This window comes from Stomoxys calcitrans, chromosome 4 (assembly GCF_963082655.1).
Source record: "Stomoxys calcitrans chromosome 4, idStoCalc2.1, whole genome shotgun sequence".
Classification (NCBI taxonomy): domain Eukaryota; kingdom Metazoa; phylum Arthropoda; class Insecta; order Diptera; family Muscidae; genus Stomoxys; species Stomoxys calcitrans.
This window is the reverse complement of record NC_081555.1, coordinates 77,957,438-77,973,764: the sequence shown is the minus strand read 5'-3', so window position 1 is coordinate 77,973,764 and position 16,327 is coordinate 77,957,438. Positions and strand designations below refer to the sequence as shown.

The window sequence follows — 16,327 nt, the reverse complement described above, 5'->3', positions numbered from 1 at the left end:
GTTTGCTGAAAATAGCAAGCACTGGAGGCCACCGTAGCGCAGAGGTTAGCATGTCGGCCTATGACGCTGAACGCCTGGGTTTAAATACTGGCGGGAACATCAGAAAAATTTTCAGCCGTAGTTATCCCCTCCTAATGCTGGCGACCTTTGTGAGGTACTTTTCCATATAAAAATTTCTCCCCAAAGCAGTGTTGCCCTGCGGCACGCCGTTAGGACGCGGCTATAAAATGGAGGTTCTTATCATTGAGCTTAAAATTTAATCGGACTGCATTCATTGATATTTGGGAAGTTTGACCCAGATGCTTAATGGAATGTTCATGGGTAAATTTTCATTTGTCTGAAGAATATTAGTAGTCAATGTTGGTGCTATTGTAGCAGTAGTTCTACTATTACAGCAGTAATACTGCAATTTCAGAGTAGCAGGGTTACTGCTGAAAAGTCTGTTGTTTGCCGAAAATGTCTACTGCTTAATTAGGGAGGGGATGTTAGAAGAGACAAATAAAAACGTGCTAAGTTCAGCCGGGCCAAAAAGAATTGCTTTGCTAAATTGAAGAAAAATTGGCCCTTTTAGGGGCTCAAGAAGTAAAATAGGGAGATTGGTTTATAGGGGAGCTGTATCAGGCTAAAGACCGATTCAGACCATATGTGACACGTATGTTGGAGCTATATTAAAACATGGACCGTTACGGCCCATTTACAATCCCAACCGGCCTACACTAATAAGAAGTATTTGTGCAAAATTTCAAGTGGATAGCTTTACTCCTTCGAAAGTTTGCTTGCTTTCGACAGACAGACGGGCGGACGGAGATGGCTAGATCGACTTAAAATGTCATGACGATCAAGAACATATATACTTTATGGGGTCTTAGACGAATATTTCGAGGAGTTACAAACAGAATGACGAAATTATTATACCCCCAACTTATGGTGGAGGGTATAAAAATAGAATACGTATGTAAATATGTGTCTCAGTGGATGTTTGTAATCACCACTGAATGTATTCTTTTTATAACTTTTTTTTCTTTTTATAACCTTTTTATACCCACCACCGAAGGATGGGGTTATATTCATTTTGTCATTCCGTTTGCAACACATCGAAATATCCATATCCGACCCTATAAAGAATACATATTCTCAATCAGCGTAAAAATCTAAGACGATCTAGACATGTCCGTCCGTTTGTCTGCTGAAATCACGCTTCAGTCTTTAAAAATAGAGATATTGAGCTGAAATTTTGCACAGATTCTTTTTCTGTCCATAAGCAGGTTATGTTCGAAGATGGGCTATATCGGACTATATCTGGATATAGCCCCCATGTAGACTGATCGGCCGATTTTGCTCAAATTTGGGACAGTTAGGCCCTTCGACGTCCTTGTTAATTTGGCCTAGATCGGTCCTGATTTGGATATAGCTGCCATATATACCGATCCTCCGATTTAGGGTCTTAGGTCCATAAATGCCAGATTTATTATCCGATTTTGCTGAAATTTGGAACAGTGAGTTGTCTTAGGCCCTGTCCGATTGTCCGATTTCGTTGAAATTTGGGACAGTTCGTTGTGTTAGACTCTTCGACATTTTTCTGCAACTTGGCCCAAATCGGGCCAAGACATTAAATCGATCTCTCGATTTAATGTCTTGGCCCCATTAAAGGCGCATTTATTTATATTATGACTTATATTATGCTTTTCGACATCTGTGTCGTGTATGGTTCAGATCGGTTTATTTTTAGATATAGCGACTAAAAAGACCAATATTTGTTATACGTAATGGAACAATGACTTGTACTTATTAGTATTTCGTCCAAATCAGAACATATTTCGATATAACTGTTATGGGACATAAGGTATGCAATTTTCACCGAATTTTGATGGAATGTGGTTTGCATATATACCCGAGGTGGTGGGTATCCAAAGTTCGGCCCGGCCGAACTTAACGCCTTTTTAATTGTTTCTTTAAATGTGGGTACAAAAAGACATGCCAGCACCCTGTTTGCCGAAACAGCAGTAATGTCTGCTTTCCCATTTTCAGCAAACGAAAACTGCTGTTTTAGCATAAATTGTTGCTGTTATGAATTACAAATTTGGTTGAGTGCTCGAGTGCCTCTCCGATATACGAACAATACGTATATAAACGGATCTCACGAATAAGAGTTGACATTTGGTACAAATCGGCCCAAATTAGATATAGCTGCTACATAGGCCTCCCCTTTATCGGGAGATCGGTCTATATGGCAGATATATCTAAATATAGTCCGATCTGAACCATATTTGAGTCAGATGTCGGGAGGGCTAAAACTATTCACTGTTCAGAGTGAATTTCAGAGAAATAAAGCTTTTATGGAATTTAGACCTTTTTTCGGTAGATCGGTCTATATAGCAGCTATATCCAAATATGGACCGAGTTAGACCGTTCAAGAACTTAACCAGCGTGCATTAAAAAGACGTATCTTTGCCAAATTTCAGCTCAATATCTCAATTTTTGAAGGACGGACAGCCATCGTTAAATCGTCTTAGAATTTTACGACGATCCGAAATATATATACTTTGTAGGGTCGGAAATTGATATTTCGATGTGTTGCAAACGGAATGAATATACCCCCCATCCTTTGGTGGTGGGTATAATAAAAAAATTATTAACCTAAGAATTTGAATATAATTCTCATTTTCAAATTTGATGAGTTGGTACAGTTTAATTTTATCAAACCATATAACAAAATTATATACAGTACTACAGTTAAAACCATCTTGCAGTGACTTTAAAACTGTGTGTTTGTTATTTAGTACTTCGAATTAGTAAGCAGGGTTACTTTAATCAATACAGTACTCTGTAAATAGCATAACTTCATGGTTTTAAGAAAGCTTATAACAGCTTTTGTTTTATTCTTATATATGTACGAGTAACAGTAGTGACTAACAAAACTTTTTTCACAGCCTTGGAACAATTGGCTAAAACACTGCGCTTGACCGAAATTAACAGAAATAGCTTTTGCAACTGAACTCTTCCATATAAAGCTTACTAAAGCTCTTATACACATCCTTGGTACTTACCCTTTTGAAGCTGCTGTTGTAATTGTGTCGTTGGTATAAATTCCTCATGTTTTTGGTCCCCTTTTTCCTCGTATTTAAGTTTGTATTCCGAATGCTTTCGTAATGACATTAGCAGCGATTGTGTGCGTGGTGGGATTTCTGGTGGTGCTGGTTCTGGAGGTGGCTCCGCATCTTCATCACCACCACAAGCAATTTGTAGTTCACTCATATCTCCGCCAGGGTCTGTACCATCTACCATGGTTCCTTCAATATCATTGGCCAAGTCAATGCCATTAACTGCCAAAACATTTGAACTTTCACCCTGCGATTCGGAATATTCGCGTAATTCCATTTGCAGTTGCTGCAACTTGAGCTTTTCCCGTTCACTACGGAGTGCTGCATTGTTTAGTGTGGCATTGCTATTGGAAGATGTCGCACTACTCGACGAAGTCATGCCACTTGTACGCCCGTTGGCATTTCGACCGTTTTTTGAACGTTGAGAACGCGTTGGAACATTCACATTTTCACGTACACTAGGACTTAAACTGTTCGCCGCGGAAGTCATCGAACTGTCCGGGAGCAGATACGACGTATTTAAGACCGACGTTACATTATTAATTGTAGCATACTCCGGCCCACTGGGCATGTGATCCAACATGGCCGAACTACCCGAAAATGAAATGCGATCACTTATTGAATCCGAATTCGATTGTGAATCATATTTGGAGTTAAGAAATGGATTTGTACTACGTGTTGTGGGCATGAATCCCAAATTGGCATTATTCAGGAATTTATTGTTGGCAGTTGTCAGAGCTGACGATGACGTTGTGGGTGTTTGTGTATTGGCAGTCTGTGATTGTTTAAGTGGTGAACATAGTTCGGTGCTTTGTTGTTGGTGTTCCAATTGTAGCTGTTGGAAATACGATTGGGTGCCAATTGTGGCATTTGAAAGTTCACGATTTGTTAAGGATGGATATTCGTTCAGTCTTGAAGATAAATGCTCGTCGTGTTCGAAGTCAGAATTATAGCGATCCATGTCTAGAAATATAAAATAGAAATTATTTTCAGTCATAGAAGGTAATTATAAGAAAAAATTAAGTTTAACCAGTAATAGCGTGCTAAGTTCAGCCCGGCCGAATCTTATATACCTTCTACCATGGATCAAATTTGTCAGTTTCTTTAAACAGTATCTCTTTATAGGCAAACAAAGGATAATGGACAACAAATGCCATGCTATGGGAGCCATATCAGGATATGGACTGGTTAAAGCCATACGTGTTCTGGATGCTGGGATCATTGTAGAAGTTATTGTTTAAAAATCAGCAAAATCGGATAATAATTGCGCCATATAGGAGCTCAAGAACTAATATCGGGAGATTTTTTTATATGGCAGCTATATTAGGTTATGGACTGATTTATACCATACTTGGCACAGTTGTTGGAAGTCATACCAAAATGATATGTGCAAAATTTCAGCCCAATCGGATGCGAATTACGACCTCTAGAAGCTCAAGAAGTCTAATTGGAAGGTCGGCTTATATGGCAGCTATATTAGGTTATAACGAAGTCATGCCAAACACCACGTGCAAAAGTGGATAAGAATTGCGCGTTCTAGCGCTCAAGAAGTCAAGACCCAAATCGGTTTATATGGCAGCTATATCAGGTTATGAACCGATTTGAATCATATTTGGCACAGTTTTTGGAAGTCCAAACAAACTAATTCATGCTAAATTTCAACCAAATCAGATACCAATTACGACCTCTAGAAGCTCAAGAAATCTGATTGGGAACTCGATTTATATGACAGCTATGTGCGGCTATAAACCGATTTAAACTATACTTAACACAATTGTTGGAAGTCACACCAAAAAAGCTCGTGCAAAATTTCAGCCAAATCGGATATGAAATGCGCCCTCTAGAAGTTCATGAAGTCAAGACCCAAGGTCAGTTTATATTGCAGCTATATCAAATCATGGACCTATATTGCCAGTTTACTATCCTAAGCAACCTAAACTTATAAGAAATATTTGTTTAAAATTTCAAGCGCCAAGCTTTATTCCTTCGGAAGTTAGCGGGCTTTCGACAGACTGACGGACGGAAGGACATGGCTAAATCGACTTAAAATGTCATGGCGATCAAGAATGTATATACTTTAAATGGACTTAGACGATTATTTTTATAGGATAGGGGGTATATTCATTTAGTCATTCCGTTTGCAACACATCGAAATATTAATTTCCGACCCTACAAAGTATATATATTTCGGCTCGTCGTAAATTTCTATGACGATTTAACGATGTCCCTATATCTTTCTGTCCGTCTGTTGTAATCTCTGTACAGCTTTAAAAAATTTACATATTGAGCTGAAATTCGGCACAGATACGGACTGTATGCGGATATAGCAGCTATATAGACCGATCAGTCGATAAAGGGTCTGAAGCCCATTAAAGCTTTGTTTTTTATCCGATTTCCCTGAATGTATAAGTAGTGAGTTGATTAAAGCATCCCGGTATCCAACCTGAATGTGGTTCAGATCGGACAATATTTGGATATAGCTGCCATATTGACCGATCTGCCGATAAAGAGTTTAAAGGCAATAAAGGCTTTATTTTCTATTCGATTTCACTGAAATTTGAAACAGTGATTAGCCTTAGGCCTCCCGACATCCGACCCAAATACGGTTCAGATCAGTCTAGATTTGAATATAGCTGCCATTTAGACCGAACTGGCGTTAAAGGGTCGGAAGCCCATAATAGCAATATTTTTTATCCGATTTCACTGAAATTTGAAGCAGTGAGTAGTTTTAGGCCTCCCAACATCCGACCCAAATATGGTTTTGATCGGACTATATTTATATATAGCTGCCATATAGACCGATCTGCCGATAAAGGGTCTGAGGCCCATAAATGCTTTATTTTTTATCCGATTTTGCTGAAATTTGAAACAGTGAGTAGTTTTAAGCCTCCCGACACCCGACCCAAATATTATTCAGATCAGACTATACAGATGTAGCTGTCATATAGACCGATCCTCTAATTTAGGGTCTCAATCCCATAAAAAGCGGATTTCTTGCTTGATTTCGATGAAACTGTTACTTGTATATGACCAGCCTCCATTCAGATATAACTATGGATATAGTAGTGAAGTTATAATAAAATAGAATGATTATTATATCCTTGGTGGTTTTTGTTGTTGCTGTAGTAGTGTATTGTGCTCTGAGGCGGCAGCCCAGATGAAGGCTTTCATCGGGTCAATCCGGTACGTACAACCGGCTGCCATGGAGGTGGTATCCAACCTTGGTGGTGGGTATCCAAATTTCTGCACGGCCGAACTTAACACGTTTTTACTTGTTACTTGTTTTAATATGGGAATAATTTTCCTATCTGTTAACTTTTCCTTTTGTTTTGGAGGAAGGGCAGCCATCCTGGCATATTTTCATTGATATTAGAATTTTTTTTAAATAATAGGTTACTAAATCCTCGCACTCCTTTCGCGACTAACAGATACAGGCACTTAGGTGGGGACACAATACCAGATATGAACCAACTTAGAGTGTGAAAACAATTAAGGATTTTGTAAGTAGCATGGAATTCCTAACCTAGATTTTTTTTCGGGGTTACTTTTTTAGTATTTAGAGCACACAACAAGCAGATTACTGGCTTAGGTGTACCAATATCCGCACTCTTGTTTCAACCTAACCTAACTTAAATCCTTGACTTTGCATCTTGATATTTAAGGTAAAAATCGTAAATGAAGGTCAAAATATCGTTAAATTTAGGAAATTGACTCTAGAACAAGACGACTTTGTACCCAATATAGCATTATAAATAGAAGAGTTTTTAATTTTTTTATACCCTTTACCATAGAATGGAGGTATACTAATTTCGTCATTCTGTTTGTGCAAATTTGCCCATGCACATTCCACTAAGGAACAGGGGCGAACTTCTCATATATCAATGAGTGTTGTCCAATTTAATTTTAAGGTCAATGATAAGGGGCCTCCTTTTTATAGCCGAGGAGAAGTTTTTACATGGCAAAGTACCTCACAAATGTAGCCAGCATTAGTTAGGGGATAACCACTGCTGAAAATTATTCTGATGTTCACGCCGGGATTTGAATCCAGGCGTTCAGCGTCATAGGCGGACATGCTAACCTCTGCGCTACGGTGGCCACCATTCTGTTTGTAACACCTCGAAATATGCTTCTCAGACCATATAAAGTATATATTTTCTTGATCTAGAAATGAAATTATGCACGGCGTGTTTTGTTATGATATCCAACAACTGTGCCAAGTATGGTTCAAATCGGTTCATAACCTAATATAGCTGTCATATAAACAGATCTGTGGGACTTGACTTCTTGAGCTTCTAGAGGGCGCAATTCCTAACCGATTTGGCTGAAATTTAGCATGACGTATTTTACTCTTACTTTCAACAACTGTGTCAAATTAGGTTCAAATCAGTTCATAACCTGATAAAGCTGCCATATAAACCCATCTGGGATCTTGACTTCTTGAGCCTCTAGAGGTCGTAATTATTATCTGATTTGCCTGAAATTATGTAAGACGGATGCTCTCATGACCATCAACATACGTGTTTATTATGGTCTGAATCGGCCTATAGCCCGATACAGCTCCCATATAAATCGATCTATCTATTTTACTTTTTGTGCCCCCAAAGGGCGCATTCTTATTCGAATTGGCTGACATTTTACACAGGTCTTCAACATATAATTTAATTTTGGTCCAAACTGGACCATATCTTGATATCGCTCTAATAGTAGAGCAAATCTATTCTTATATCCTTTTATGCCTAAGAAGAGATGCCGGGAAAAGAACTCGACAAATGCGATCCATGGTGGAGGGTATATAAGATTCGCCCCGGGCGAATTTAGCACGCTTTTACTTGTTTCCCATCCAACTGTTCGTCGGAGATTTCAAATAGTTCCGAACGATTCTGTTTAGTCACTCAGTGTAATAATTTTGTTTATTTTAATTGGTTGGGACTTGATTTTTATTTCATCTGTAAAAAACCTAATGTACAAATACGAATCTTGAGAACCCACCCCCATGGATTCTGGTAAAAATTAGTACAAAATAAATATAGTTGTAGGGCATATTTTAATCTACATACCAAGCTTCTGCCAAACAAGCAAAAATTAAAGCTTCTAGGAACCTAACAAGGATGAACGACAGACCGGTATACAGGGGAGCAATATAGACTGATTTAGACCGTATTTGGCACAGTTGTTGGAAGTCATAACAAAACACAGCTTGCAAAATTTCAGCCAAATCGGACAAAATAGCGACTTCTAGGGGCCAAGAAGTCAAATCGGGAGATTGGTTTATGCGGGAGCTATATCAGGTTCTTGACCGATTTGGACCGTACTTGGCACAGTTGTTGAAAGTTAAAACGTAACACTACATGCTCAATTCCAGCCAAATCGGACAAACATTGCTGCTTCCAGGGGCTCAAGAAGTCAAAACGAAATGACTTGATTAGCATACCCCCGTCCTAAGGTGGTGGGTATAAATAATTCGGCTGAGCCAGGTCGTGGATCGAACCCACTACGTTTGGACAACAATGAACTGTTGCCGTCGTCTAAACGTTCCACTTCCAAACGATGCAGAAAACCATGTGTATTCCTGGAAAAAAATTGCAGGTATGTGGACAAGAAATCCACGCTGCAATAAAATAAACCCACATACATTTGACACAGCCAGTAGGACAAAGCGTCTTCATTAGTTAGTGAGTTCCATCTGTTTCCAAGAGGTTCTTCGACATAAATACAACCTACCAATGTACTACGTTTGAAGCCCTCACGCCTAAAGATTTCCGATAATCACCCCCCTCCTTACCCAGGGATCGAAACGCATCAAATCAAGGTTGGTGTGGAGTATCTCATGTGGCTTTCATTTTTCCATTGTATAACATTTTCGATCATTATGTTCATCGCGAAAGAGAAATAAATACTGTTTGGTTTTGTTTGTGTGGAGGCATAGACTCAAAAACATTATAACTTCTTCTTCTTTATCCCATTATATCAAAGAGATGCTTTGTTTGATATTTGGTGTGTTAGTGTGTTACATAAACACCCTAAAAAAGCCTGAATCGATTTTCATAAGATTTTCACTGAATGAAAATCAAACTCAAAGGTTAAAATAGTATTTTTAGTTCTTCGGAATCCAAAGGAAGCGAACCTTTACCCTAAATTTCAAAAACTGTTTATGTCGGAAATGGCTGCTCAGGTTTAAGCAATATTATATATATCGAAACACTTTAAAACACTTTGCCAAATTTCATAATGTTTGGATAACAAATGCGACCAGTACCTTGATTACAAAACACGGACAGACAGTCAAGCGGATTCGCAGCCAGATGAACATAGCTTGATCGAACTAGGAAGTAATTCTGACGCAATCGGGACATTATTAACTGCTAAAGTTGTGGTTCTAATTTGTGCACAAATTAAATTCTAAGACGTAAAGTCCTCCAATGGAACCCAAAAAATCCACTTTTCCAATTTTGGACGCCGTGACGACACGTGTTATCGTTAACCGATCGTTATAATATTCCGTATTTCGCTTTTTGTGATGAAAAAGAAAAAAAAGAAGGGTATGCGTTTGTCTATTTGCAAACAATTGTTCTCCCTTGGGTTAGGTTAAGTCGAAAAGCGGGTGCGAATTCTAATCTGCCCTAAGACACAAATTATCTCCGCAAAAATTTTTGTGTCAAGAATAATCGTTTTCCATTTCATGCCCTGAAGTTGGCTCAAATCTGGTGTCGTATTCTCCCTCCAAGTGAAGAAGTCTGTTAATTGCGAAAGTCGTTTTCAGCGGAAACTTAGTTTTTTTGATTCAGGACCCATCACTGAACGATACTGAAAAATAATTAAGGTGGTTTTTTAGCCGTGGAAAAGTTTTCAACTCAGTCGTGTCGCTCTTCCGCACTGCCCCGATGTCCCGGCTCCGCTCCGGGTTCTAAAAATGACGCTCCCGCTCCGGCACAATTATGCCTGCTCCGCTCCAAACCAAACTCCGTTCCGCTCCGAATCCCTGGTAAGTATGTCCCCTTTCTATGGTGGAATGTACAACAAGTTCTTCTCCACTTTGTAAAGATTGGGATTTTGTTACTCTCTATTACACCCACGTGATAACAAAGCAAATTGTATCAATCGTTTACTAACCAAAGGGCTATCCGCAACACTCCTTATATTTTCTGCTCATCCTAAACAAAAGACTTCCCTTCTATGCTTTTTTAGAACCAATTTACCATTTCAGTTTCGTACAATTCCATTTCATTTGAAATGAAATCCTAATTGTTTTAAGCCTTTAATAGAATTGCAAAAAAATTAAGTCAACCTTAAAATCACCCGCCACCATAGTGGGGAAATAAAGCACATAACAAATAGAGCAAGGATATATAACGGCAAAAATTCTTAAAATTAAATTATTTTCATCACTCTTTTAATCTCTACGAAAATCCTCTTATCAGCTGTAGCGCTAATTGAAAAAAGAAACAAAAATTTGTCCACCACTAAACTATGCTGGTCTGGGCTAAGAGTGCAACATAAAGCGAGAAGATATAAATATGGAATAAATCCATTCACCATCGTTGCCATAAAATACAAACGAGAACTGCCGCAAGCATTTCCACCAATATAGGACAATCCCAGCATTTATATGCGAAGTACATTTGCCAGGGCACTAGTGCCGTTTATAAATTGCCGCCGTAAAGCAGTCTTTTCAGTTAATGTGAGGGTTTGAGACACTTTACTTTTATTGACCGACAATTAAGACAGCTTAAAAGAATATGTGAAAGAAATAGAGAAACTAAATGCTTTTAGTTATTCGTGGACACATATATCCAGATACTGCTGATCTCAGCAAACAATGTCTGCTGATATTAAACTATTTGAACTTCTAAACAACAACTGAAGCATTTGCATATGCACTAATATAAAATTTTTCCCAACACATTTTAGTAGTATTAACGACATTTCTAAGTTATTTTAAGCCTTCCGACATCTGACTTCAATATGGTTCAGATCGGACTACATTTAGATATAGCTGCCATATAGACCGATCTCCCGATAAAGGGTCTGAAGCCCATAAAAGCTTTATTTATTACCCGATTTAGCTGAAATTTGAAACGGTGGTATCTGACCTAAATATGGTTCAGATCGGACTATATTTAGATATAGCTGCCATATAGACCGATCTGCCGAAAAAGGATCTGAAGCCAATAAAAGCTTACCCGATTTCGCTGAAGTTTGAAATAGTGTGTTTTTCTGAGCCTCCCGATATCCGACCTTAATATGGTTCAGATCGGAGGCCACCATAGCGCAGACGCTGAACGGCAGGGTTCGAATCCTGGCGAGACCATCGGAAAAAATTTTCATCGGCGGTTTTCCCTCCTAATGCTGGCAACATTTGAGAGGTACTACGCCATGTAAAACCTCTCTCCAAAGAGGTGTCGCACAGCGGTATGCCGTTCGGACTCGGCTATAAAAAGGAGGCCCCTTGCCATTGAGCTTAAACTTGAATCGGACGCACTCATTGTTCAAGGGCAAAATTTGTAATTATATCAAAACATTTTAAAAGGGTCAAAAGGTAAGCTACGAATGTCGTATATATATATTTAGGGAAAATATGTGGTTGGCCGACCACACCAAAAAAACACCCAAAACAGGACTTGTTGGCCTGCGGGGACAATATGGGAATCAAAGGAAAGGTCTTTGATGGTAGATTACCAATCTGCTAATAATATTAGGAAACAAGAACATGTAAGGCCCCCACACCCAAAACACCCTTCAACGGGACACGTAGACCCATAGACTCGAAACCACTGAATTGATTTTCCTCAAATTTTAAAAGATTGTGCAGGTTGGTCTGAAAGCATTGATAGGCTATTTAGTTTTTTGATATCGGAATTGAGGAATCCTCCACACAAAATGAAAAGTGGATCGACGGGGACAATATTGGATGCAAATATAAGCTATTTTAGAGGAGATCTCAGGGGGACCGTCCCAACCCAGACGCCCAAAATTTGCAATTTTACCATCTGAAAGCAGCAGAAAATACGTATTTGGTAGCAAAAAATTATTGCTGTCCCATTTTCAGCAGGTTTTCTATTGTTATAGGGAACGTTTTAGCTGTTTTAACTAACAAGTTTCTCTGAGTGTACGATTTCGCATAGATTGGAGAGAGAGAGACGGAAGCGCTAGAACAATACAAACCAGAAAGGAAAAGCAAAAATCGGGCGGTGTCGACTGTATAAAACTCTACACCTACCCTATAAGTACAAAGTGGAGCGATCACTTATTTTGAACCAATTTTGAGGGACCTTGCCGAATGTTTCAGATGGGTTATTAAACAATCCGAAATGAATTTCGAGCAAATTTGTTCAAACTGTAATAACTACGGTTGACAAATGAACACATTATTATAAATTATCCTAAATCTAAAAAACATATGTATGAGAGCTATATCTAAATCTGTACGGATTTCACCCAAATTTCTTAGATATTTTGGTAGTTGTCGAGGACAGTGTTGTGCATTTTTGCAAATTTGGCCAATAAATGCGTTTGCAGTGGCTCTGGAAGTGAAAATTGGGCGATATACTATATCTAAATCTGAACCGATTTCTGTGAAACTCACCAGTAATATTAAGAGGCATAAGAAAATCCTTCATGCCAAAACTCAAGAGAATCCGTTTACAAATGAGCACTTTATTGCAATATTTCTCTAAATCTGACGAACATAAAGGGTGATTTTTTTGAGGTTAGGATTTTCATGCATTAGTATTTGACAGATCACGTGGGATTTCAGACATGGTGTCAAAGAGAAAGATGCTCAGTATGCTTTGACATTTCATCATGAATAGACTTACTAACGAGCAACGCTTGCAAATCATTGAATTTTATTACCAAAATCAGTGTTCGGTTCGAAATGTGTTCAAATTTTGACAAATTTTGTTCAGCGATGAGGCTCATTTCTGGTTGAATGGCTACGTAAATAAGCAAAATTGCCGCATTTGGAGTGAAGAGCAACCAGAAGCCGTTCAAGAACTGCCCATGCATCCCGAAAAATGCACTGTTTGGTGTGGTTTGTACGCTGGTGGAATCATTGGACCGTATTTTTTCAAAGATGCTGTTGGACGCAACGTTACGGTGAATGAACACATTTCGAACCGAACACTGATTTTGGTAATAAAATTCAATGATTTGCAAGCGTTGCTCGTTAGTAAGTCTATTCATGATGAAATGTCAAAGCATACTGAGCATCTTTCTCTTTGACACCATGTCTGAAATCCCACGTGATCTGTCAAATACTAATGCATGAAAATCCTAACCTCAAAAAAATCACCCTTTATATATGGAGTTATATCAAAATCTGAGCCCAATTCGAATAAACTTCATAGATAATGTGGTTTTCGTCGAGGAAAGCGTTTTCTAATATTTTGGGAAGGTTGGTCAATAAATGGGCTTGCAGTAGCTCTAGAAGGGAAAATATATATAAGAGCAATATCTAAATATGAACCGATTTCTATCAAATTCACAAATAATGTAGATAGTCAAGATAAAATCTTTTCTGCAAATTTTTGACAGAATCGGTTAACAAATGACCACATTATTGCAATATTAGTCCAGATCGGACGAATATATATATAGGAGCTATGTCCAAACCTGAACCGATTTTTTCCAAGTTCGTGTATGTATGTATATATTTTAAAACGATCGGACGAAAATTGCGACCTATAGTTTGTACACAAATTAACACGGACCGACAGACAGGCGGACAGATAGACAGACAGACGGACAAAGCTAAATCGAATCAGAAAGTAATTCTGCGTTGATCGGCATATTTATCAATGGGTCTATCTCTCTTCCTTCTGGGTGTTACAAACAAATGCACTAAGTTATAATACCCTATACCACAGTAGTGGTGTTGGGTATAAAAAACAGAAAATTTTCCAAAAGATAATGAGTTTAAAAGGTACTTTAGTCATATAACCTCAAAATCTACTCGAAAATAATACTAAAGATATCCTTCTATGTCTAACAATTATTAATTTCAAACCACTGCGGTTAATGGTATATAAGCGGTCACTATAACCCATTTCTTAGCGTATAAAATTTTCACGATTATTCAGGAACAAGGGGGCAAATTAATAACATAAGCTTTTTAAACGATAAGAAAATTATGAGGTTTGTATTGCCGCAATATGGGATGGATGTTTAAAGCAATAACAAACGACCACGTGAAGGTTAGGTTAGGTTTAAGTGACAGAAAATATGGAAGATGCCTTCTAGTTCCTAACGTTCAACCATCCAAATCGCTTTAAAAAGCCCAACAACTTGCTAATATTCACATCCACTAAATCGGAAAGGTTCTCAAAGAAATGAGATCCTAAAGTGGAACTCCTTCTGAAGGTCTCTATAGTCTATTCTTCTTCGATGATGCTCACGGCTTCTGCAAAAGTCGTTGCTGGTAACCTTCCGTCTATCACCATAATTTCCGATTAGGCACTGATCTGTCATGACGGACACAATGACTGAAACGTCTGTTTCAGCCAGCGACAGTAAAGCGGTAGACCTCTTCAAGTCTAGAATAGGGCACACAATTTTGGAATGCTCACGGCCTTCCCTTTGTGATCATCAATCATTTGTTTCCCTTCGGGCCTGATTTTGAAGACCTAGTAACATGTCACTAGAGGCATACAACAAATTCCAGTTGTTATGGAATTTGTAAGGTATTTCCTAGTATCGCAAGCTCGTACCCCGGCACCCAGAACTAGTGAATTTTGAACTGTTCAGCCATACTGCGATCGATCCCGTTGGGAGATCTGCGACAGATCTCCCAACAGGATCGATCGCAGTATTTAAATTCAGAAATATGTTAATATTTGGGACGGGCAGACAGACGGAGATGGCTAGATCGACTTAAAATGTCATGAAGATCAAGAATAAATATACTCTATTGGTTCTTAGATGCATATTTCGAGTTTTTACAACGGAATGACGAAATTGGTATACCCCCATCCTATGGTGGAGGGTATAAAAAGAACATCAGCCAAATGGTCACCACAACCACGCTTACAGGATCATATCCACTTCAGGAAATTTTCCATGACCAAATCGCAAAGTAGTTGCCCTATGTCCTCGATAGCCTCACGCCTTCTATCTTTGAGGTCTGGAATCGTCGCTGGGCTGTTGGCGTTCACTGGCGTCCAAAGGAAGAAGTCGAAAAGTGTAAAATCACAAGGTGTCGGATATTGCGATCACCTATTCCAGAGATAAAAAAAATATAAATCATTAATTGTCTCTCGATAGTGCAATCCATTTTCGGAAAAAGTAAGGTCCAATGACTCCGCCTACCAAAAACCACACAAAATAGTTACATTTTTCGGATGGAGACATATCACAACAATAACTCTTGGGTTAACCGGGCTCCAGATGCGACAATTATGCTGTATTGCAGTCTGACAAGGTGCTTCCCCAATAAATGCTTATGTTTTGCTTGTTTGTTTTGAACAGTGAATGCAAGTTTTTCACCATTTTTGTAGTGATTTTAATAAATTCAGCGTGTTTTTGATCGTTTTTGTATCGTTCCATTTTCAATATTGGCATAGTTTTAAATGTCAAAAAAGTTGTCAAATGTCAAAAAAGAAAAGCTTCAAAAGTGAAATCTACCGAAATACCGATTGATCAAAATAACACCTCTAGCTGGAGGTGCTATTTTATGCCGTTCGTTAGCAGTGTCCTACTGGTCCGCAAATGGAGTTATAGATTAGGTGACAGGTGATCAATCGGCCTATGCAAGGGCAAAGTTCTACTGGTCCACAGAGGGAGTTGTAGACTAAGTGGCATATGTTCAATCAGCCCATGAGAGAGGCAACCAACTAGTGCTCAATGGCCAGGTTCTACTGTTTCCGCGGATAGAGTTGTATAATAAGATACCGTAAAGATGAATCAAGAACACACATTATCCAGTTTGTACGAGCCAATGAAGAAGTGTGAAAGTATAGACTGGGATCTGAACACAGACAGTTTCTTACCTTCAGATTAAGGAATATGTCATTTTCATTGCACCAATTGACAAGAGAATGTGGAACATACGGTAAATATGCCAAGTCCACAAGTGATATAAACAGCATGGAACGTAATGTTCTTATCCTCTTTCGTCGAGATAATACGAGGAAAATAGTTAAAATTTTCCATCTTAAAATCGTAATGCTAGGTGAACGTGTCCTGAATATACGAGGAAGTTAAAAGTCGGTAAACAAACCTGCAATTTCTGA

At 38.6% G+C, this 16,327-nt stretch overlaps 1 protein-coding gene across 1 annotated transcript in view; it reads right to left on the bottom strand.

Annotated features, from left to right (window-relative positions):
* The window catches only part of LOC106086554 (teneurin-a), a 1,121,402-nt gene that overhangs the window by 767,580 nt on the left and 337,495 nt on the right, over positions 1 to 16,327 (bottom strand). The window contains exon 4 of the mRNA XM_059366919.1: positions 3,048 to 4,064. Within this exon, the coding sequence (XP_059222902.1) occupies positions 3,048 to 4,064 (1,017 nt within the window). The remainder of the gene's footprint in view (positions 1 to 3,047; positions 4,065 to 16,327) is intronic.